Below are 24,069 nucleotides of genomic sequence, written 5' to 3'. Positions count from 1 at the left end.
CGTCTGATTACAAATTTCGAAAATTGTTTGTTTGTTTTTTTTTTTATTTTCCGATGCAGGATATTACATCAAATATAATAGGTGTATATATTTCTAATAGAATTTAATGATGAATCGATCAATTCGTTCGACAGAAGAACCTGCGAAGATCCCTCTTATCTGAGATAACGAATGAGTTTTCAATTTTCACAATAGAACATCTCTTTGCTTTATTATTTTTCGAATAGTCGGCCTCAGTCGGCCTCTCCATTCTGAAATTTCGTGACCAATCATAGCTAGTGGGAGAATCAACAATTCATTAATTCCCTCTTGAAAATTGTCAGCTCCGTAAGTAAAAAAAGTTTCTTACGAATTACTAATTAAGTAAAGAAGATATATAAAAAAGTCATTCCATTAACTTTCGAACGAACATATTCGTTGGTCCGAAAGTTTATTCACAGTCAAGAATCGACCACTGCGTTTATTACTCGCCACTTTGTTACTCCGCGATATCATCATTTTTCGTTTAGTCCTGGCGAGGGGATGACTGTGAACGTTGCGACGCATGAAAATAATCACTGAACAACTACAATTTCATTCGATCAGGTTTATGAGTCGGTGACCAATGTTTGGGACTTCCAGCAAAAATATACTTGCTCGTTACACTTTTGTGTAATAAAATTGTTGTTGTTACACTACGATATCGTTTTTATTATTGAGTTAAAAAATATTGATATTCCACTTGGAGTGTCCTGGATCATATCATAAATTGCCAACATTTTTAGTTTACCACCAATTGAGTCGTCCGAGCGATAAATTTTCAGAAAATTCTCGCGAGATAGTGCAATTCATTGCTCGACTAATTTTTCCTTTTTTTTCTTCACATAATTTTTTTATTTTTTCTATGGCTGGGTTTTCTTTTTGTTTAATTATTGAACTACATATAGGCCCAGTATACTAGGACTTGGCAGTCTCAAGTGTTCAGAGTCGACGTTCATCACAGATCCGACTTGTATATATACCATCAGTATATGTATATATATACATATATAATATATATATATAATAATTCCAACTTTGAAAGTTTACACATTGGACATACGATACTAGCTATCGAGTTTATATTGTATTGACTAAAATTCTTTACAGTTCTCCCTTTTCTAATCCTTCTTTTTCGTTATTTCTAGTTTCTTGGTTAATTGAAGGCATACGGTCGGTTGTAAAACTTCCAAAATTCTCGTCATTTTTTTAATTTTCTTTTTTTTTTATTTATTTTTTATTTTTTATTCGTTTTGCTCAATTTATTTTCATAGTTTGTTGTTGTTTGTTTGTTTTCTTGGGTCATTGAGTTTCTATTCTATCAATCGACGCGAAAAAATTGAACCTCCAAAAAATGCATTGCGTTAAACGCGCTCACGGATTGTCTACGATCCGCTTTGACGACAGGATTGTTTTCGTTCTCTTATCCTTATTTTTTGTTTTTATTCCTTGTAAATATATTTCATTTATGTAATACGTATGTACGGACAGTTCGATGAATAAATTTATTCTCATTGTTCGTAAAACATAATAAGCGTATGTAGTACAGCTACATCTTTTCGATCGACTCTTCGTTCAACAAGGTGGTCCTTTATATAAGAGTATCAAAGAATTTTAACACCAACGCCCTTTATTCGAGATGAAAAACATTTCTTTTTTTATTGCACGAAAGATGAATAAATACTAATTTCGAAATTTATAATTATGAATCTAAGTGGAGGAAACTGTACGGGATACTGGTTTTGCTATTTGAAAAAAAATATATATATTTTCAAGTACGTTTTTTAACGAAACTTCAATACGGTGAATTATTGCGACTCATTTATAGACGTTTTATTCCACGACAATCGTGCCGAAAACGATCGAAAATGTTGTGAAGAAAAAACAAACTTTCAAATTTTCCACCGAAATGTAAATTTCGTGGTTTGAACAGAGTTTTTAATGGCCAGAATCAATACAGAGGGCATCAGCGATAAAATTCAACGACACTACCGTCAAGAAGCATGTTATTAAAGTAGCACCAATTTCACTTATATTTTCACGCAACTCTCGTGCTATGTTCCAATAAATCAAATGAATTCCTTGATATTATTACATAATTCCATGGCAAACGCAAGAAGCCTCGAAGGAAACGAAGGCTCCCGGAGAGATCATAACGCGACATAATTCAATATTTTTAATTAATTACAACATGAATCCTGGACGCTGGCAAGTATATAATTTCCTCCAAATTCAAACTGTACAATTTCACTTGCTAATATACATTCATTATTATTTGTTTTCTTCTAAGAGATTCTAGCGGCTTGGCTAGAAATAACGTGAAAATATTGATCGAATTGAAACTTAACAGCAATAACGTATCATCGAACGAAATTCGAGTGAGAGAATGTTCAACGAATTCTCTGATACTCTCGTTTCAATCCCGTGTAAATTTCGACCGAATAAAAATAACACACTTATGGTACAGAATCATTCGGATCGCAAATTTACCTGGTTATTCGTTTTTTCTCTCCCCTCTTTACATTGCTATATACGAATAAGACTATAACTGAGTGAGTTGAAATCTCATAAAAATCTACGCCATGCAGTCTCTATCTCGTTCCATTTCGACAGGACCCGATCCCCAGATCTTACGATTCTTCGTGTACGGTATAATACCCATTAACAAACCCGACAGTATTATCCAACCACCGGCCATCAAAAACGACAACTCCCATGAGCCCGTCACGTCAAATAACCAACCAGCCAATGGCGGACCCAACAAATTTCCTATACCCTGACACAGCAGACTCAAACCGTACGCCGTTGTAAATCTTTCCAATGGTATAAGCTCGACTAGTATTACCGGCGTAAAACTAAAATTACTCGCGAAAAATAACCCAAACGCGGCTGACGTTATCATTAGCAGCACGTAATGATGCGTAAATATCGACATCAGAATCGTCGCTATACCACATGCTATCAAACACCACGTGTACGTCTTGCTGACATTCATCCAGGGCTGATCACCTGCCCAACCGAGACCGATCTACGAAATAAAAGGACAATTGTTATTTCACAGGAAGGAGGATTCGAGAAAACATTACTGGAAAAATTGCTAGAGCAAACAAATGGCAGAATAAGAACCACCCTCTTAACGACTCTACTCGAAAAAAACTCTGCTGCTCAAATATTTACTCCGAAATTCATAACATCTCTACGTCTATTCATGTATAATCCATAATCTTCAATATTTCTGATCAAGATAAGATATGTTCTGAAATCATCGTGAGCAGAGATATTGGGGATTAAATATCACACTGGAGTAGATATATTAAGGAGGGTAGACGTTCTCTACGTAGATCCGCAGTTATTAAGGAGCGGAGTTATCGAGAATGGCTACCGATAGAGTTGTTGACTAGCAGCTATTTATAAGTATACTCATCACAGCTCTACTCGATAAAAATTCCGCTCTTTAAACATGTATTTAGAGGAGAACTGTTGTTGGATACACTTACTGAGAGTAGAATTGTTGACTTGCTGCAACATAAATCTACTCTTATAAATCTACTTGATAACATTTCTACTCTAAAGATTTTTATTTTATGCGCGAATAATGTCTCTATTCTTTAACGTGTCTAGGCGGATAACACAGATTATTAATGACGAGAGGAGACATGGGGTTGTATTGATTTTGCAAATTTGAGAGTAGGGCTGCTTGGAGCAGCGTTGTTTTTGAGTAGAGTTGTGAAGAGAACGGTTGTTATTCTGGCCAAATGAATTATTCAAATGCTTCAGGCCTTACTTCTCGAAGTGTTGAAATACGTTACAATTTACTCGTTTTTTTTGCTTTGAAAAAATCGAATTGAAGAAAAAATTGCATTTTTCTTTCTAGCACATTGCTGTCATTGGGATCGCGAATCATTTAACGAAATTAGACTAATTAGATTGGCTGTGACCATAGTTTTTGGATGAAGAAAGCTTTGTGTCCAAAAATGAAATAAATTTTTCTCGAATTTGAGATAAAAAAAACCCTTCAAATCAGGATTTTTACCAACATTTTTCCCTTTTATGAATACGATGTTTAGAAAATAATCTTTCGAAAAGTATCAGTTTATTATGTAGAGATTATCCAACCGATTATCTCCCGTTATGGGGATAGAATGGCTATTTTTAAATTGGATTTTAAATGGATTGTCAAGTATTCAATTATTCAAATGAAGTGGCAAAATGCACCGGAATATTTGCAACTCACCATTCCAATCGTGTTTGTAATGCCGATGATGCTTAGCAAATTAGCCCCGTCGGACTCGGAATAACCGTTGCGGGTAAGGTGTTCGGCAAGATAGAAGTAAGGCACGATGAACCAGGTGAATAAGAGAATCGTCGATAACGATAACAGGAGAAAATGAAGTTCAAGAAACATCGAAAAGTCCATCATGCCCTCCAGCAAATCCACCAATTCGCTATACCATTTCTGTCAAAATTCATTCATCGTTACTTACTAAATATTCATCAAACTGTAAAAGGTACGAAGCACAAGAGAACTTAAAGATGAAAAACATTTTTTTCAATTCCGAAAACGAAAATTCGTTTCTGCTGAAAGAAATAATGTTAAAATACTCTCCTTTCAGTTCAACGATTATCGTAACCAATAAATTTGAATTTCCGAAGCCTGAGCGTCTCGAAAAAAAACCAATTTTTCATAGTTGAACAACGTTTGGCTGAAAAATCACAAGAAAAATGGTAAAATGAATTTAATAAACGAACCTCTTCATTTTCCTTTGCCAAAGTAGTCATGCTGTTCCTGTAAATATCAGGACAGCTGCTCGCTCGTAATCTGTACTTGTGAAGATTCAAAACTGCACCCCGGTACATCACCGAATTTCTATGAACTCTAATATCCTTGAAATAGTGAGTATTCGTATTGAATTGTCGTCTGAGCCATGGAAGCGAATCAGTCCTCACGACTCCAACTCCGATGCCCGGGAGATGGTGCCTCGAATGAGTTTTGATTTTTTCAGCTTCGGCAACCTGTATCAAGTAAAAAAATCATTCGTTTGTACCATCTTCCAAAGCTCCACGTTCATAAATAATCATCCTACTCACAGCTTGGGCAACTTCTTTTGCAAGAAGTGGGTTGATCTGCTCGAGATCCTTCTTCGACATTCTACGAGTAGCGAGAACTTTCGTGGATGCATGATGGGAATCAGGATGAGAATCTTTTCCAATCATCATAGGCTGCTTTGCTTGATCCGTAGCTTGCTTGATCCTGAATTGCATAAATCGTTTGATCAGGCATATTCCGAAGAGAATTCGATCAATCCGAAGTACACAGGAAAATCTCTATTTAGAAAATCACTAAGGCAAACATAGGAAACGCTAGCAGACCTGCAAGCTTCATCACTCGCGAAACCCAATCGAATGCACCAAAATTTCATGGATCGTGAAATCAACTTTCCCAATCGAACTTAGCAATTTTGATGCTTAGTCAAATATGTTTTACATGAATTGAAAAATTTTGCAGCATTATAAAATTTATGGATATTAACGTTTTGAAAAAAAAAAAACATTTGATCCCCTTGCGTTGAATGAATTGAATCGTTTGCCATTGATAAAAAAAAAATATAACCGAATTCACATATTTTCATTGAAATCATTGAATTCTGTTCGATAAACAACATTTTTTTCATTCCATGAAAATAAGAATTCGTACTTCAACTTTTATCGAGAAAATAATAAAACTGTTTGTGCACGTTCCAAAGTATTTTATGGTGATGTTTGGCATAATTTTCACAGAAAAATTTACTCAGCTCTAATTTTTTCCATGCACTTTTTTTATATGCAGCTTGTGCAACACGCAAAATGAAACTAAATAAAACCTTGGAGAGTTTATTTGAAAATATCTCGAAAACGGAAATAATTACATTCGTAAAAAAACAAAATATCAAATAATAATGAAACATCTACGGAGGGCGGTAAAAAATAATAAAACATAAAATACTCCATTTGTTAGTGCTGAATAGAAAACACGATTTGTCTTATCCTCGTATTTTGTTAGCTCAAATAATAATACTAAAAAATAAACGAAAAAAGTGCAGGATGCAGATAGCAGACCAGTTTTGTAACCTCATGGACATTGTAACGCCGCTCTTATTGTTGCATACTTCTGGTGTTGAGTCATCGAGGTTTTTATCCGAAATACTTCTGCATAAAAGAAGACTCGGATAATTCTCCAAAATGACGTTATACAATCTCGAATTGCCCGAGAGTGATTCTAGAACTTCCAGAGGAACCTAATAGTAGGAAAAGGCAAAAAAAGAACGGTTCCATTAATTGCGATGAGCTTGAGCAAAGAATTGAAAGTAGTATAAAATTGTTGGTCAGTAATGCAGTACAAGAGATGCTTCATTTTCAGTTCTCAATTGTCTCAAATTCGACTATCCATTCGAAAGATTGTAAAAATGCACGAAGACTCTTGTTCTAACAACTGCAATACCAGCAAGGAAGATTAAGGTAGAACGGTAGAGAGAGAGAGAGAGAGCTTTAACCTATGCTTTAACATGGAAAGTCTCTCGTCTTACCAACTGCGAGTGAATTTAGTTTCTGGTTTTCAATTTACATGAAAAAAATGATAATCGTGTATTTTTAGATGAAAAATTTCAACCATTTTGGCGAAAAAACTTCTTGTTTTATATTTCAAAATATCAAACATTTGCATTGACAGCAGCAACGCAGGGTTATGACTTCAGTTTTTGACTGTTGGCTGCTCTGCTCAAGGGCAAGCTGTAAGTCGCACTGTTTATATATAGCTATGCGAGAATGCGTTGATGGATGCGACGTTGCCGCGTTTGAAGCTGTCTCCGCCAGAAGAAAGAGACAAACTTCGTTTGTTCATATTCTTTTGCACATTGCAGATAAACGGTACGGTGAAATCGTTGCAAATTCCACGAGAGTTATATCTTGACAATTGGTGCATGAAAACGTGGCTTTTTTAACAGTAGGTTTTCAATGTTTTTTTCCGTTGTTTTTTCGCTTTTCCATGAGATCCAATGTAAAAAATTAATTCAATTTTCTCAGAATCGTTACGGTCGAATCCGTTAAAATTTCGCGAGCAAATAGTTTACACACCTTCGAACGTATCTACCAATTTGCATAAAAATCTCTTTTTTTTCGAAACATGCTACCGTTCCACCTTAATAAGCATTGTTTGAGAAAGACGAAACGTACTTTTTCGCTCTGTCTGACGAAGGTTGGTAAATTGACGACGCTTCTGAAAGTTGTACCACCCTCGCCGTTGCTCGGAGCTTCGGTGCTAGTTCTGAGACTCTGTAACAAATATTCCGGTGCTTTTCCACTCTTGAGTAATCTCCTAAGTTCCTCGACGCCAGGAAACTCTTCCAACTGACTGGTCGAGGATCTTCCGCCTTCGGATCTCGCCATGGATTTCCTCGGTGATCCGAGTGCCTGTTTCTCTTGTTCAAGAACCCACCATTCGGGATCTCTCATGACGGTGCCGCAAACGATGAGATTGAAGAAGGTGCCAGCCAGCAGTAAGCAGGTGCCGCGCCAGCCGTATTCGTTTATGAAGAAGGTCGTCATTGGAGCGTAAAGAAACGTTCCAACGCCTGTACCGCATGCTCCTAAACCTACAGCTAGAGTTCTCTTCTTGTCGAACCAGTATGCTATGCTCACGACGGCAGTTACGTAACACAGACCCAGACCGAGTCCCGCAATGACACCAAAGGTCAGGTACATTACCTCGATGCTATTGCTGAACGAGCTAAGTACGAAGCCAAGTCCCGAAACGAGACCACCTAAAATAGTCATGTTTCGACAACCGTAGCGATCAACCAGCGCGGACATAACCGGACCCGAGAGGAGCGGTACAGCCATGAACAACGAGCCGATCCACGCGGTTTTTGACTTGGATGCGCCAAACGCCTGCAGAAATTCTATGTACAAAAGACCAAAGCTGAATGAGACACCGTCGGCGATCATCGATATAACGAGGGAGGCGAGTACGACCATCCAGCCCCATCCACCGTCAGGAATTTTAGGTTTTTTTCTTCCGTTCGGGAGTCTGACGTCTTCCTCGTTTTCCTCGACGTCGTCACCGGCGGCGTATCCATTGAGCACGCTCTCCGAGCCATCTATCGAATCTTTGTATCTGACCTCGCAAGGATGATTATCGTTGTAATTGTAATTTGAGGTAATGGTTGTTTCGGGCTCGTTATATTTCCGGTGTACCAGAATGCCGTGGGTTTTTTCGGAGCTCAGTGGCCTCGTTGAGTCGATCGATGATTTGTCGATGGTCGTATAACTCTTGCCGGTCGGACTTGGGCCGACCGTCAAGTTCGGCGATGTCAGATAACTGTCAGCGGGGGTTGCCGGTATGCGATCCTCGGTGCAATCCGTTCCAGGACTCAAGAGCTCGATGCGATCTCGTAGATCATCTCCGAGGCTGAGATCCTTGCAGCGTATGGACAAGGGCTCGGGGCTCGTGTCGAGATAAGTTTCCTTATCGGCTGAGAGAGATTCGACACTGCGATCGATCGTTAGGGCCGGTGTCGATGGCAGCAAACGTTCGTCCCCGAGACTGCTCAGATCCTCGGTGTTTATGTAATCCTGCCCGATTCCTGAACTCTTCGACAGCGTTGTTGTTCTGCTCGTCGTTTCCTCGTTTTCGTGATTCGTTCGTGACGACGAATCCATCGTTTCGGGTGTTTTGATCGGCGAGCTTGGGAACACGGTTGGGCTTCCATTTTGCCAAACGACGATCGGCGCCGGTCCCCTCTTCAGCTGGTCTCTAGCCTCGTTCGTTATCGAATTAAACGAATCGTTGTCCCTTCTCGATATCCCGTGATCTCTGCTCGCGTATATGCTCGGTCTCTGATTACTTTCTCCCTTCTTCGCGTACAGACCCTCCTTTCTCGTTGGGCTCGTCAAACTATTGTTCTGATTCGTACTGATGTTATTGTTGTTGTTGTTATTATTGTTGCAATTGTTGTTACAGTGATTGGGCAAAGTGACACATACCCCCGTGTTATGCTTGCCGATCGTTCCACCGGCGATCGATTCCAATTTCGTCAGTTCCGATGGCCCCGAACTCGTCGAAGTCGCCCTCGTGCTTTTTTCACTTAGCAAGTTTTTCTTCCTCTCCGACATTATATTATATGTCGGCTAATCTTCGCTTTTCTAAATATAACTGTTGCTTGCCGACGTGTGACTCCAACGACGGGGCCAGCCCTTGAGCTCTTGATTCTTGCACTTGATGCCTCTCGTCGAATCTTCAGCTACCATAAGGACCTCCCAACCGGTCGTTGACGGGCCCTTGATTGTCGGATGCCTCAGCATACACGCTCCTTGCGGTCTCGTGGCCTATTTTTTTTTTTTTTTTTCATTTTTTTTTTCGAAAAAAGAAAAAATACAATTTATTTTAGTTCATGACTCACAATCGCTGATGATGATGATGTGATTTTAAATTGATGAAACTTGACAATGAATGTGATGCATCATTTTTTTTCATTGGCTTAATTTGTACAATGCTTGTCGAATAAAAATACAATGTTGTTGATGAAAATCTTTAAATCATACGAAGGCAAAGTACTGCAAAAAATGTATCGATTATTATCAGCGCATAAAAATTTTTCGCCATTAATAAATTAGTGATTGTCGGTAAAACTGCAAAATTTTATTGTATTTTTTGGTAAAGCTTTTTCGAGTGCAACATGCAATAGAAAAAAAAAAAAAATTACTATTCCACCGGACGAGTGTCAATGATAGCGAAAAACTTGTACTCGTTGCGTTTTTTGTCCACTTACCATCGATGTAATGTTAAATAACCATATCGGGCAAACATGCGAGATTAGGCGTAGGAAGGTGCATGCGAAACTGGACGTGAGCAAATATACCGTAAATATTACAAAAACATTACAATACTAATTAAGTCAATAACCTACGCAATATGTACGCATAAAAATAGCGAAAATAAAATTATACAAATATCCTGAAAGTAAAACAAAAAATGAGGCTGAAAATAATGAAATATTAACACAAATGAAAGTGTTTGGAATTCAAATATGATATGCGTAAATCGAGATTATCGATGAATTATTTTTCTCGAATCCGCCTCAAAATCTTAAGTGATGAACCGACATGGAGGAATTTGGAACAACTTTTTTCAAACTTTGCAATTAAGGTGCCCGAAGGATTGTATTTTATGGGTGTCTAAATTGGATCGATATTTACGACATCACTTTAAATTAATGTCAGAGTTATTAATTCGAAATTGTAAATAAATTTTTTATTACAAGCCATTAATTAATCGGGAATCCATCACTGACTGAACCCCAAATTTCATTCGTCCCTGGCTAAAATACTATAGTTTTTTTTATGTAAAAAATCGCTTTAGAGAGCGCAAAGGGAAAACACAAAGAGAAATGGATCAATAAAAAAATATCAATGAAAAGACCGAAGGCTATGGCAGGAATGGCCCAAGCCAAGAAGACACAAAGTACCAAAATAAGCAGATGTGAGGTTACACGAGAGCTCATTACCAATTTCGTTCAATCTTTAACGTAATATATCTTTATTACTTGTAAATCAATCGTCTCGATTTTTTCCCCAACCTTTCATAAGAAGTGTTCATTCGTTATATGGAAAGGTAAACGATTTTTTATACTCCTGTGTATTTTTCTTCATATTTAAATACGGTTATCCAAATAACCAATAAGACGCGAGCCCTTTAAAATTTGATATGCTCGTCAGTCTACTACCCATTGAAACTCTGTGCGAATATCAAGACTTTCTTAAGAAAATCGTTTCATGCATGAACTACTTTAATACACACTCAGACAAAAAAAAAGAATAAAGAATTGTAGTTCCAAGTTTTGTGGCTATTGTCATGATCTTCGTTTTACTCTCGTAATTTCACCTGCGTCATATTTAATTCTCAAATAAGAAGGATTTTAATTTGACAACGAAGCATAAAAATCTATTTTTAGTCGCTCTAATCCTACGACTGTTGAAATTTCATTTCACTCCCTTCCAAGCACCGGAGCTCCATTCCCCAACGCAAAAAACGCCCTCCCCATGACTCATGAATATATTCATACAATTTACCCAATACGTTCGTGTAATTATGAAATTAAATGTGAAAACATAGAAAAACGTGCTGGATTCCTATACATCCTGTATGTATACATGTTACGTAAACATGCACGAAATGAACGAAAGGTCAATGCGATTTGTGCCAGTGGGTCATCGATCTGCGTCGCAGGGAGGGACGTCTTTAAGTTTAAGTTCACAGTCGTTTTTACGATTGTTCTATGCCACGCTATCTACCATCTAGCCTTGATTGCTCTAAGCCCAATTAGTATTCACTGACGAAATAGCTGACGATGGACGAGGGCACTTCTCAGTAGAAAAAACCGTATGCGAACGATCTCTCGACCGTTAGTCAAGTGCCGAACACGTGCGCGACTAATGTAAAAACAAAATAATTGCGATTTGAACCCTCGATTAGGACTCCGCCAATCTTCGAGGAGGTAAATATATGCCTCGATCATTAACCCTCGATTTACTTTGGATGAAGCTCCATGAACACTCTTCAAACGAATCTACAGAAGATTACATCGGTACTAAAACGAGTGCAATCTTCTTACTCGTCGAGGTACACATTGGCTGCTCGACGATGATTGCTCAGCTAATTGTTACAGGAGCATCATCAATCTACCGACGCGCGGAAATAAGTTGGAACGTTCGTAACGTTTTATTAAGCATGTCGAAGCTACTAGGACACAAAAGAGTCATCGCTCCTCGAAAGCGTCACCAAGGATCCGGACGATGAGATTGAATTACTTTTCTTCTGCGATTAAAAAACAAAACTCCATCACTGTATGACAACGTATGAAACTTCAATGCCGAAAAAACGATTACAACAAAATCATCGTAAATTCACAACCGCATTCGATTATATAATTGAGAATCTAAAAGCACAGAAGAACCCTGAATTATTCACAAACTTTCCACAACTTTCTCAAGTCAAGTAAGTTAATTGGACGTCCAAAAAATCTTATCTTGGGACCCTGACCCAATAAAACAAGCGAAAGATTTCTCTTGCTTTTTATCACGTTCGTACCGGCGAGTACAACGAATGCAGCTAATCAATAATGAATTGCACTATGTCGCTATATCTCGGAGGGACCTTATCGAGTAGAATTGATTAAAAAAATATCGGGAAACAGCGAGTGCAAAGAAACATGAAAATCGATCCCGATGTCTAGAGCGTGGTTACGAACGAATGTCTTTTTTCTCAGAATTCATTGTGCCCAGTCAGAACTGGAGATATCGAGTAATAAATCGCAGCAGGGATGAAAAATCAGCTGAAAATTGAAACTCTTATTTTTTCGAGTTAGTACTGTTCCACGAACGTATAACTGTAACTACATGCGAGGACGGATCACGAGGCTACTTATGACGTACCACCAAGCATAACATGCGTCAGAGAGAAGGATAAGAGAGACGGAAAGAAAAGTAAAGAGGGATGAAACGCTCCGTATATATACACGTATACGAATAAAATGGATGGGGGTTGATGCGAGGGTAAATGGGTGGCTTTGAAAAGGGTGTTGCCATGACTACCGACCGGTCGATTTTCAAGTCTCCGGACCGCCATACGAGAGCCTTGGTTAGCACGAGAGAGGGAATAACAAAAAGTATGTATATTTGAAAAAGAAAAAAAGCATGCTTTTTGTGAATGTGAATAAATTTCAGGCGATTTCGCCGACGTCTGCCCTCCGATTCCCGAGTCTTTGGCTCCTTCGTAACCTTCGTCGTTTCTCTTGCCTCAAGAAACAGTGACGCAAGAGCTTTTTTCTTCGAGAGGGAAGATTCGTGGATGGGAGGAGAAACTTTTGCTCGCAGAGCCCGTAGTTTAGCGTCAACATCGAACGAGCCGCAAAAAGACTTTGGGTGAAACGAGACGATTCCGACGCAGTCGCTCCCCAAGAGATTTTTAGCGTCGAGACGAAACTTGGCCGAGTCATTGAAAAAATGTTTTTGCTGTTTTCGAGCTCACGAATCAGTCGATTGCATAAACACTGTGCGCAAACTCGATTATACTAATTTGTCGAGTTGTGGGATTTTTCAGCCGACGAAAGTATCGATTCGAGAATAATTTCGTCGGTTCATGCAGATTTGGTCGCACTGATTAATGGAGTTTCTTACAATGTTTTTGAGCTAGCTAAATTCATCGGTGTTCATGAATCTCCGTTGAAATACTGATTTATCGTGCAACCCATCGAGCAACGTTTTTCTTTACGATTGTCATCGCACAATCGAAACTATGTGAAATTCAACTTGATTGTTTATTACCGTTTCAGTAAATGGATATTCGAGATAATCAATAGCATGTGAAATGAAGTTGATCGAATCGCGAGCTTCAGTAAACGCGAAAGTCATTAACGTGATTAATAAATAAACCCCAGACATAAAACAAATCGAAATGCTCCAGGTTTGCTTGCAGCAAATATTTAGTCAGGAGAACATCTCGCTGGAAAAGAAAAAGGATCAATCACAGTTCGATCCTGCGATGATACAAAGCCTTTTATAAAAATAGCTTTTACTATATGATCGAAGTAGTATTTACGACGGGAGGTAAAGTACATGGGAGGCGACTGAAACGCGCCTATTTCAGCGTCGCTTCACTCAAGTAGTAAAGGTAATCGATACGTCAGGCATATAGCGTCTGAAGCGTCGATTGAGAGATGAATAAGTAGTGTGAGCACGCGAATGGTACAACACACTCGGCATGAGTGCACCGTTATTAATCGATATATTTTTGCTTCGAGTGGATAAATAAATTTAGGAAACATTTCATCGGAATTTCGAACCGTACGCGTTGCCTTTTTTATTTCGATAAGTAGAGTTTTGATGACACTGAACTTTGCAACGTTGGAGTCCAACGAAGAGATGTTTTAAAATTCTCTAATAATTCCAGTAAATCTCCAATTTGTTTCTCTGCTGAATTTGCAATTTTTAGTTTTTCAACCTACACCAATGATTCGTGGAATAAATAATTGGCGAATGAATTATCTTTTTTTTCCTTCATTTCGTTGAATTCGAGTTGCAAACTTCGGTGTCGTGAGTTTTGAGGAACGGCAATCCGAGCAATGATTCTCCGTACGATCGACTGGAATATCGATAATTTTGTTTTCGAGACGCTCACCATAATATCGTAACTCGAATACGAGATCGTATCTCCTCAACGTCAATAATTATCATGCACAACTTGAATTTTGTTTCTCTTATCGAAGGAAGGAATGCTATTAAACCGAATGTAAGATAAAATGTTGTGAACGCGTTGACGCGTCCTCAACGTTATTTCGTTCTGTCGAACGTCCGGAAGTAAGCAGTTTTAATTCGTTAAAATTTCATACCAATTCATCGTACAGTGAACGTACGTACATTTACAGGGACGCCTGTAAATGAGGCAATCCCAGTGAATTAAGTACGCAAAACCCACGCTACTGTAGACACGACTATAAAAATTCCACATACAACGGGTTTCCTTCGAAGCGCGCGAGTTTGATTTACGACAACCATATTCTCGGCACATACGTCCACAGAAATATATCAAACTAGCATCTTCTCATCTGCATTTTTTTATAATTCTTTGTAGCCTCGGAGAATGTAGTTACGTCAATTCAATAAACTTGGAGTTTATTGGATTACCTTCCGTCATTCATTATTCCAGCCCATTAATTCATAAAAGTTACACTTAAATAAAAAAATTGAAAAAAGTTGGTAGTGCACTGGAAAAAAAAATTGTTGATTCAATAGCACTTGATGTTATTGAAAAAGGTTTCTTCATTTAACCGCAATGTTTTCGGAGAGAATGTATCTGCAGTTTGATCTAAAACCTTTCGTTCAATCATGTTTAACCTCGTGATGATCATACATTTCATTGGCACCCTCTGACTTTTTTTCTCGGTTTACAACCTGCTAACGAACTAATAAAAATCTATTATCCAATCGTTACTTCACGATTCCCCAGTCGAAGTGTTTCTCCCTTATAATCAAGCAGTATAATCATGAGAAATTTCTTGAGTACTTGTAAATGTCGACAAACGTATACATACGTTTCTCTCGGTGATCAATCATGCCCGGAGGGGATGATAAAGAAAATTTTTTATTTTCATTCGTTGTGCGTCTGTGTGCGCCAACGCGTGTCTAATTGATTACTTTTTATGTGGCCTTGAAAAATTCTCGGATCACGACACGCTCGAAAATAAATACTCACATTCTTCTATCAAAGTATATAAGTGACGTTGAGAATGCTACATTTTATTTCGAGTGTATGTTAACGAGGCTCGCGCTGACTAATCAATGAGTTGCACTGCACGACACTAATCTCGTTATACCAATTTCAGCGTCGTACTATATACTTTAAGCAGGAGATTTCTGATGACCAGGGTCACTCGCTCGTAATCTTTTGTGCGAAAAAAGCTCCGTGTGTATGCAAGTCTTTCTTTCGAGTTGACGTGTCAAGAATCGAAAGGGCTCTCTCCCTCCTTTTCTCGCTTTTTATTTTCGTCTGTGCTTCGACGCACAGATGCGAAACCTTTTATCAGCACGCTGGAGATAAACATGAGTAAATGTCAATTGACGGAGCGAAGAATCCGGTGCGATATCGGGCGAAACCGATAGCACACGGTACAAGAGTCATTGTCCTGTGGGAAAACCTCGAAGGTCGTCTTCGTGTCCTTTTCCACTCAAGAGACGCGTTTTCCATTTTTGTTCCTCGGACTATCGTGTGAGAATAAGGAACTTCATGATGAACGAAATCGTTGATGGTCTGATGGAGTGCGTGAAAGTTTGAGGATATTATTTACACGAAGTTTCAAGAACCAAGAATGGAGCGAGCTCTTTCGAAATAAATGATCATTTCGAAGATATCGATGCGATACGAACGGAAGTAACGAGACGAATGGGATGAGCACTGCACGAAATGAGTCCAACGAAATGCTCTGAAAAAAGTCTCGAATAATTCCAGTAAGTCTCCAATTTTGTTTCCTCCCGGATTTGAAATTTGTCGTTTTCCAACCTACACCAATGATTCGTGAAATAAAAAATTGGTGAATTACAAATCTTTTTTCGTCCGTTTCGTTGGACTCCAGCGTTGCAAACTTCAACGTCGACGGCCCCAAGGGTTATTGTATCGGACAGAAATATTTGCAAGCTTCGTCCTATCGAGAATATTTCAAAATTCGAATAATGCCAGAGGGAGCCATAGACAAAATGTGAAATGTATGCGAAATCGAATGAATGAACAAAGGGAGAAAATCATTCCTGAAATCAGAGATTCCTTTCATTGGCAAAATTGAAATCCGTCCAAAATCATTGAGCAATGGCGTCCCTGACACATTAAAAAGCGAGGTGATATGCTTGACTAATCGTAGCAAAATGTCGATACGTATTTTCATGAAATGACTTTCATGAAAGTGTGATCGAGCGGGGAGTTATCGCGTCGATCATCGTGTCTCGTTAAGATATCGTTGCTGGAAAATATACAATCTATTTCTATATCTGTACACACAAGCGAGAGATTCGAAAGAAATATTCGTGAATGTAAAAAAATGATTGACAGTCTCGAGGCACACGTTCGTATAAATCAATTTGCTCAACTATTTCCGTTCCTCTCCTGCTCTCTTTATATCTCTCCCTCTCTCTCTCTCTCTCACACGTGTCTTATTCCGTCTTTGAGAAAGGGAGGCTCGAGGGTTTGAGATAAGTAGAAAATAATCTTAATGTCGCGACAAGTTCACCCATGTAAATGTTTGACGAAACGTTTGTGAGCTTATTCGCTCCGATTGAACAAAGCGCGATGAAAGTCTCGATTCACGCATTATCATTGAATTATAAAGGCAGAAAAAAGGAGTCAACTAAAAGATTGATAGCGACTGATGAAACAAAAAATGCACATGCCGAAGATTACAAACGTAAAAATGATATTTATTGTGGTGTATAAACAAATAATAATCACCTCTTCATTGTGCAGTGGGTGTGCCACTACGTGTACAGAGGATGGAGATGGAGAATGAGAGAAGGGAGGAAATCTAAAGTGATCTCACAGTGCCAACTGCAATACAAAAGGATTTCGATGCTAAAACAAAATCGTGCATAAAACATTTAGTGTCGATGCGTTCGTGTTTGCGCGTATGTGTGTAACGTTTCTTGTAATATTTCTAACAACACGCTTCTTTTAATTCGTCACTTGTTAACACACGTACATATTCAAGGGACCAACGAAGAGGGGGAGCTAATAACTCACCACTGGAAACCCGAGTCCTCGGTGTGCTTTTTTATTCTCGAGTCCTCGAGGCAGGACTTTCTCTCACGTCATTCACAGATATTATGTTGAATGATACTCTCCCGGCCTAATTTTATTGAACTGTTTCCCTTGTTTTCTCCTTGCAAGCTCCAAGCTCACGTCACCGGTGGTCCAGGACTCGAAGTTTGATTATTTTCGTTTCTTTCGTAACTCAATATACAAAACGATCGATCGATGGTTACCGATGAAGAAAAAACTATTGAAATTCCGGCGTGGTACGCGGGCGTTCCGATCCGTCGATGGCTCTCCTTTTATCCTCCTTTACGTTTTTCATTAAATCGAATATTTCTATATTTATTATTATTTCAAACCGATGATCGGCTATTGAAAAACGCTCGGAGCGCCACACACGCGTCTATGCCGTGAGAGTACGAATCGTACACTGGGAATCCCTGTGAAGATGCGTACGCTCTAACACCTGAACTCGTAGCGCATGTCTCTCGTGTCTAGCACACGGTCTTGCGCACTTGTAATACCGAAATCCTCGCGTTCCATGACCGCGACAGACGATCTCGCAAATTATGTCAAAAGTCCCGTTGACACTTTGATTTATTATATTACTCGTTCGAAAATAACGTTTCCTCTCTGATCTCAGTGTAACGCTCATCTATGTAAATAAGAGTCCAAAGATTTACACGCGTCTGGAGAAGAAAAAAAACGGTAAGACGTAATCCTTTCCACAGGTTTTTTTCAGACTCGAACAATATTCGGGACTGGATTTTATGCGAGAGAAATCGGATGAAAAGCAGCCTCGTATCGGCTGAAAAAAAAAAAAAGGGAAACGATGACGCAAAGTGCGGTCAAGAATGGGAGAAAATCGTGAATTTTATGGCGACTTCCGCTCGAGAGAATTTCAGTAAACTCGAATTCATTGAGTGAAGAAAGTTTGGAAAATCATTTATTTCTTGTATTTTATATCGCATACACGAATTATCGAAAGAAAACAAAAAAAAAACGTTTATAGTCGTTGCTCAAAACGAATTGGAACGATGACGCAATATTTCTACATCATTAGGTGAGATAAGGATTTGTCACAGTACTTTGTATCGAAGATCTCGTGTTTACCATCGCGTATCGGATGGGATGAAAGTTTGAGACGCATGGGCCACGCGTGCTGCTCCCCTGATTCTTCAATAAATAAGGATATTTCGGCTTTAATGGTATTAAAAATCACATAGGCAAAATATGTTCTATATATTTTAATTGAAATAGATTTCTTTCTCGTATTTATGTATCGCGTATCACTACTACGTACGTATGTATACAATTCGAAAATGGTTTGTTTTTTTTTTTCTTATATATCATAATTACTATAATCATTCAAACTCTCTCTTTTTATATTTATTTTTCATATATATAATTATCGATAAAACCTGATCTAATGAGGAATTAATCTCGATTTGATGAATTAAGACGAGGCGATTAACAATCAACGCCATTTCACGTGGGTTTGATAATACAAGTTTTCTTTTTTTTTTTACATGTTTCGTGTATTTTTGTATGTTCACGTGTGTCTGCTGCTCACATGTCTCTGTGGTGTAGTGTGTACTAGTCGAAAAAGTAAGTCTACAGACGTAATAATGATATCCATAATCTAAGGTATTGGGATAATTCATTAAAAACATCGGCCCTGGCGTCGCAGTGACAGGAGCCTTGGTCAACAAGTCTACAATGTTTATCATTAACTGAAAATCGCAGACTTATATAATCCCATAAATATCGTAATTGAATGATTGTTTGATTTAATGCATGCATATTTTTTCCATCCTTGGTCTATCATACTTTTCACATTATTTTAATCGCTCGACCCTAAGAGCACACACGTATTCGTGGCTGTCTAGTCGAACACGTTGAGCCTCCGAGTTAAGATTTTCTTCAAAGTTTGTTTTTCTTCTTCATTTTTTGACTTGAAACACAATACAAAGATTCTATCGATAATAAAATAGCGAATTGCACACTTTTCTCGGGCCTCTCAGGCCCAGAAGTTGCGCATATAATTGAGTCAATTCATTGAGTCGCTGACTAACTCTCGCCACCAGGGTCGCATGCTGAATGAATATTCCTAATTAAGCCACTTTCGAGAGATTCCCACGATTTTTGTTCTCGTGTTTAAATAACTGTACATACGTAATTTTCATTACTTTTTGGCTTTTTCGTTATTTTTAAGATGATAATAAATAAATTCGGAATAACTATTCGCGGAACAGATTACAACGGCGGAATTGTTGTCGCAGGTATATGCAAATCTTGAAATATTCAATTTTGGAGTGCGATGAGAAAATTTTACCCGAATCGTTAATAGTCGTGAGTCTGATGTTCCAGCTACTTTTTCCGGATAATCCGATTCGTCAAAACCTACGACGACACTCAAAAATCGAGTGAATTTCCAATTTAGGCAATCATCTTGTCCGATACTGTATTTGCCTTTTTTCTTACGAAATTATTCTACAAATGCTAATCTTGTACCCAAATAAATGATAGAAGTAAACGATTCAACAAAGATTATGAATGTTTCTCGCTCTAACGAGCATGTTTGCATAATGTGTTTCTACTCCAATTTCCAACATGTTAAAATGTGTCTTTCCGCCGTTTTTTGTTTGCAATCTCCACACACCGATCGCGACAGGATCTTTAGTCGCATCAGTAAATAATTGGATCTACCAAAGAAACAATTTTTTCTATCACTTTTCCGTGATCGTTGAAAAATTAACTTTGTTTAAATAAACCGAAATCTTTCAAGCTCACCGCTTTCAGTGCTATTGTTTCTTTCAGTTTTTTTTTCATTTTTTTTCCTCATTTTATAGTAAAATATGACTCCGTAAATTTTAAAGACGCCGATAAGGCCGCTCTCGAATAATTTGCCACCGTCGTGGAACGTGCGTGCGTATATTCGTCTTCCCAATTAAAAAAAAAAACAAACAAATAACGATAAAAATTAAAAACAAAATTGGTATCTACGCTCTAACGATAAAATGAAATACTGAAATATTTTTTTCTTCTCAACGTTTCCCTTCCCGATGACGTTTCATTAGTCTTAAAGAGAAGTTTTATAGAAATATACTGCTTTTTCTCCAACATTTTTCTTCTCCCTCCGAGTCATCGGATGATGCGGCTACAGTGAAAAAGAGCGCGCGCGCATACGCTACGGTAGTAATTGAAATAGATGTGTTTATAAGTTCTATGGGCTTTTTTTTTGCAAGATTCATAAAATTTATATTGGTTTATCTTGGTGTCATCACAGAAAAGCTATATATACATGTATGCCTATTTACATGAATATTGTGTTTGGGTTTGTTTGGGTACATGTGTGTGGGCTTGTATTTTCGTGGTTAGATCGGTTCACATCGAAATGTTGAATTATTACAAGACGAGTGGAAGAAAGTATAGCGTGTTCACTTGTTCTTTTTTTACACCATTCTCAACATCGTTATTTGTCAATTGACCATTTTGTTTATACAAATGGCACGCGGGACGAAAAAAATATTTGTTTGTTAGATAATATAATTTGTCGAATATGATGTTAAAAAATGAAATAGCATTCATCGATCAAGCATGCGAAAAGTATCTCTCCCGTCCAGTACATTATTCCATCGGGATTTCGGTACTACAGGATTCTTCAAATTTGTAAGCAGTTATCTCGAAGATTGACCAAAACCAAACTGAATATTTGAAATGCTTTGTTATTTTAATAAGAAAACGATCAATCAGCTGATTCCAATTCTTTGCAAAATCGTGGATTTTTACAATATTTTGACAATATAAGAGCACGGAAATTCTGATAAAATAAGATAATTTATGAAGACCGCATACAACATTCTCAACACATAGAATAGGTAGACGAGAACAAGAATAAGGATGTGCTATGCCCGAAATTATGACTGATTAATGAATCTTTATCAAAGTCATAGTAATTTCGACGGCGTTCGTTCAATGAATATATATTTATATTATATATATATATATATATTTAACGGAATATATAGCATTCAATATCCTGAGATTCGAAATATCTTGATCGTCGACAGATTCAAAGGGCACAAAGTAACGGTGAACAACGTTTCGTAAAGATCGTTCATGACATTCGCCACGATTTTATTTGTTTTTCTCGCGAGCTTTGAATCTTCTCGTACGCAAGCATTTTCGTTCTATATTTGTACAACAACGCTATCGAGTATCGACTAATACTAGATTTGAAATCGCTGGTTCCTGGTTTTATGATTATCGTCCTGTTTTTATTTCCTTTAAGGACCTTCAAAAATTGAGGAAAGACGAGTATCGAGGTCGCTGTTAGTAACCCTTCCTAAATTGTCATATAACTCTTCGCATTGTCCTCGTTAATGCGACGCAAAAAACGCGTTTATTACTTAATTTGTATTTTTGGTTTTTTTTATCTTCATCTATTGAGTTTTTTCATTAATCGATGTTAGACATACGAGAGAGTATGGTAAATCTCGTCAACGAGAAAACGAGATAATTGGTCGACTATGATATTATTGTACCTTTATTATAATATTTATCGTACGACAATTCCATAGAGCACGCTCACCTCGCTCCTTCTCGTTTCATTAGCATCACTGTTATTAATAGTAGTATTAACAGTACTATTATTATGATCATATCGATAATTCGATATGAATTATACTAGTGAAGATTTCGAGTGTGGTAAACGCTTTTCAATAACACACGCTACCTCTACGATTGAATAACGAGGTTGTTTTTTGCGCAAATAGCGTGAGAAAGGATCTTCGTAAAGCTCAAATACTCGTAAGAATGTTGACGAAAATCGTGATGTCACGAAGAATTACGCTAAAATCCTATATGTGACAATTCCTCAATGAAGACAATCGTACAAATGTTTCAAGCATCTTTTGTTTGTTGCTTCTTTTTAATTCCTTTGAAAATCGGCGATCGTCGTTTGTTCGTGTTCGACGTTTTGCCATTTCTATATTTTTTTTCTTTGCTTCTTCTTTTTGGCTCTGAACCAAAGTATGGTTTTTCGTTCAGAGTCATTCGCAAGCATTATTGTTTTCAATTGCTAGGCTCGGAGAGGCAGTTTGTCGGAAGTCTGTTCAGACGCTGTTTATTTCGACGAATTCCCTGTTCGTCGATGGCTTCTCGTTGTTCGTTCGTGATTTACATTTTCTGTAAAATTCTATTATCGGCATTACCAGCATCAAAAAGCCACTCAAGGCGATGAAAAAACCTGCCAAGTAGAACGACAGGTCGTACGTTCCTGTGATGTCGTACAGCCATCCTGAAATACCAAAATATTATTTTTTACCAATCATCTTTCGGTTATGACGATCTTAAACTACTAGAATAACTTATTAATTCCACAGTATTTTTCAGCACCAGTGAATGGTTGACAATTATTTTGATACGAAATAGAGAACTGGATACTGGACGTATATCGATAATGATAATTGTTTATCGAAAAGAACATAAAATCAATTTTTCTACCATAGTTTAATAAACATCAACGTAAATTTTTTAACTAAAATATGAATAACCGTCTTCGCTGATATACGATAATTGAACGATTAATGAGCCGTGTCCAATTAAGTGGGTTTCGCAAACTCAAATAAGAATTGGAATGGTATAATTCGTGAATTGAGCTTTGGTAGCTCCTCCTCATTCAAGGTTTGTATACCGCAGGAATGTCGATGGATGGCATTGTGAGGCTTCATAAACGAATGCGGTTTCAAGAGATATCCCGTGGGTGGTTGGAACGCTAATTGATCTTGCTATTTGCGGCCCTTGATGCGTGCCATACTAATTTGTTCATTATACAGATATATCTCACAGACATAAGAGCCTTTCTCGTAAAATCGACTTGATCCTGAGGCTCGCATGAATTTTCTTTTAAAATTATTTTACGATGGGATAATACGGAATAGAAATTCTGAATTGGAAGTGAAAAAATTACTATTTTTGGTGGACAATAATTCGACTGGAAATGTTCTATTGTCATATGTCATTCGAGTTCTACAAACATTTTGAAGAATGTTTGCATAAAATTGTATCTCTCTTTTTCTCACCAGCAAGCGGAGGCCCCATGAGGTTGGCGATTCCTTGCACGAGAAGCAAAAGTCCGTAGGCGTTTGTGAATCTTTCCAGAGTTATGACTTCGACCAGGATAATACTCGTAAGACTGTAATTCGCGGCTATGAAGAGACCGAAAGCACCGGAAACTGTGCACAGGCCCCAGTAGTTCGTCATTACCAATGGTATGAGGCCTGTTACCGCGCCGCACAGTATCATACAAACGGCATAAACGAGCGAAGCGTTTACCCAAGCTCTGTCACCTGCCCATCCGAGAAATATCTTGAAACAAAAAAAACGTACATTCTCATTTGAATTATATAAAAAGCATTAGATTCTGAAAATTACAGTGGTAATAACGAGCACGATATTTTCAAGTTTGTCGAAAAAAAATAATTTCCACTCTTGATAAAAATTAAATGAAACTTCATCGAGCATCAATGTATTTTTTTGCTTGATTATCTATTTTGGATGTCATTAAAATTGCGTTGTAGCATAAATACGATTGCGAAAATATTTGACTGGCATCATGGCAATTTTAAGACTCGAACGTAGCAAGAAACACGAATTCAAAATATTGCGGTTCCAAAATTTCTATAATTGAACGAAAATAATTGTTTTCCAGACTGTTTTGT

General features: G+C 37.8%; 2 protein-coding genes across 5 annotated transcripts in view; both read right to left on the bottom strand.

The window, feature by feature from the left end:
- Positions 1 to 26: 26 nt before the first annotated feature.
- On the bottom strand, positions 27 to 17,761 carry LOC122405666 (uncharacterized). 3 transcript variants are annotated; one of them, XM_043410585.1, is made up of 8 exons: positions 17,333 to 17,761; positions 9,037 to 9,378; positions 7,228 to 8,955; positions 6,127 to 6,293; positions 5,107 to 5,269; positions 4,768 to 5,031; positions 4,253 to 4,474; positions 27 to 3,046 (listed from the first exon to the last, which is right to left on the bottom strand). In XM_043410585.1, exons 2-8 carry the CDS (start codon positions 9,163 to 9,165, stop codon positions 2,594 to 2,596), a joined length of 3,126 nt encoding a protein of 1,041 aa, XP_043266520.1. In that variant the 5' UTR covers positions 9,166 to 9,378; positions 17,333 to 17,761; the 3' UTR covers positions 27 to 2,593. The 3 variants fall into 3 exon arrangements, with proteins under 3 accessions (XP_043266520.1, XP_043266519.1, XP_043266521.1); XM_043410586.1 differs by adding an exon at positions 3,516 to 3,537 and having other exon boundaries at positions 2,895 to 3,046; positions 7,228 to 9,378; XM_043410584.1 differs by having other exon boundaries at positions 7,228 to 9,378.
- Positions 17,762 to 18,263: 502 nt separating this feature from the next.
- Positions 18,264 to 24,069, bottom strand: part of LOC122419048 (uncharacterized) — a 30,872-nt gene continuing 25,066 nt past the window's right edge. For both annotated transcript variants that reach the window (XM_043433296.1, XM_043433297.1), the window contains exons 3-4: positions 23,431 to 23,716; positions 18,264 to 22,646 (exon numbers count right to left, since the gene is read on the bottom strand). In XM_043433296.1, coding sequence (XP_043289231.1) covers positions 22,462 to 22,646; positions 23,431 to 23,716 — 471 coding nt within the window. In that variant the 3' untranslated portion in view covers positions 18,264 to 22,461. The remainder of the gene's footprint in view (positions 22,647 to 23,430; positions 23,717 to 24,069) is intronic.

This window comes from Venturia canescens, chromosome 1 (genome assembly GCF_019457755.1).
Source record: "Venturia canescens isolate UGA chromosome 1, ASM1945775v1, whole genome shotgun sequence".
In the NCBI taxonomy this organism is placed as follows: domain Eukaryota; kingdom Metazoa; phylum Arthropoda; class Insecta; order Hymenoptera; family Ichneumonidae; genus Venturia; species Venturia canescens.
This window is presented reverse-complemented; position numbering and strand designations above follow the sequence as displayed.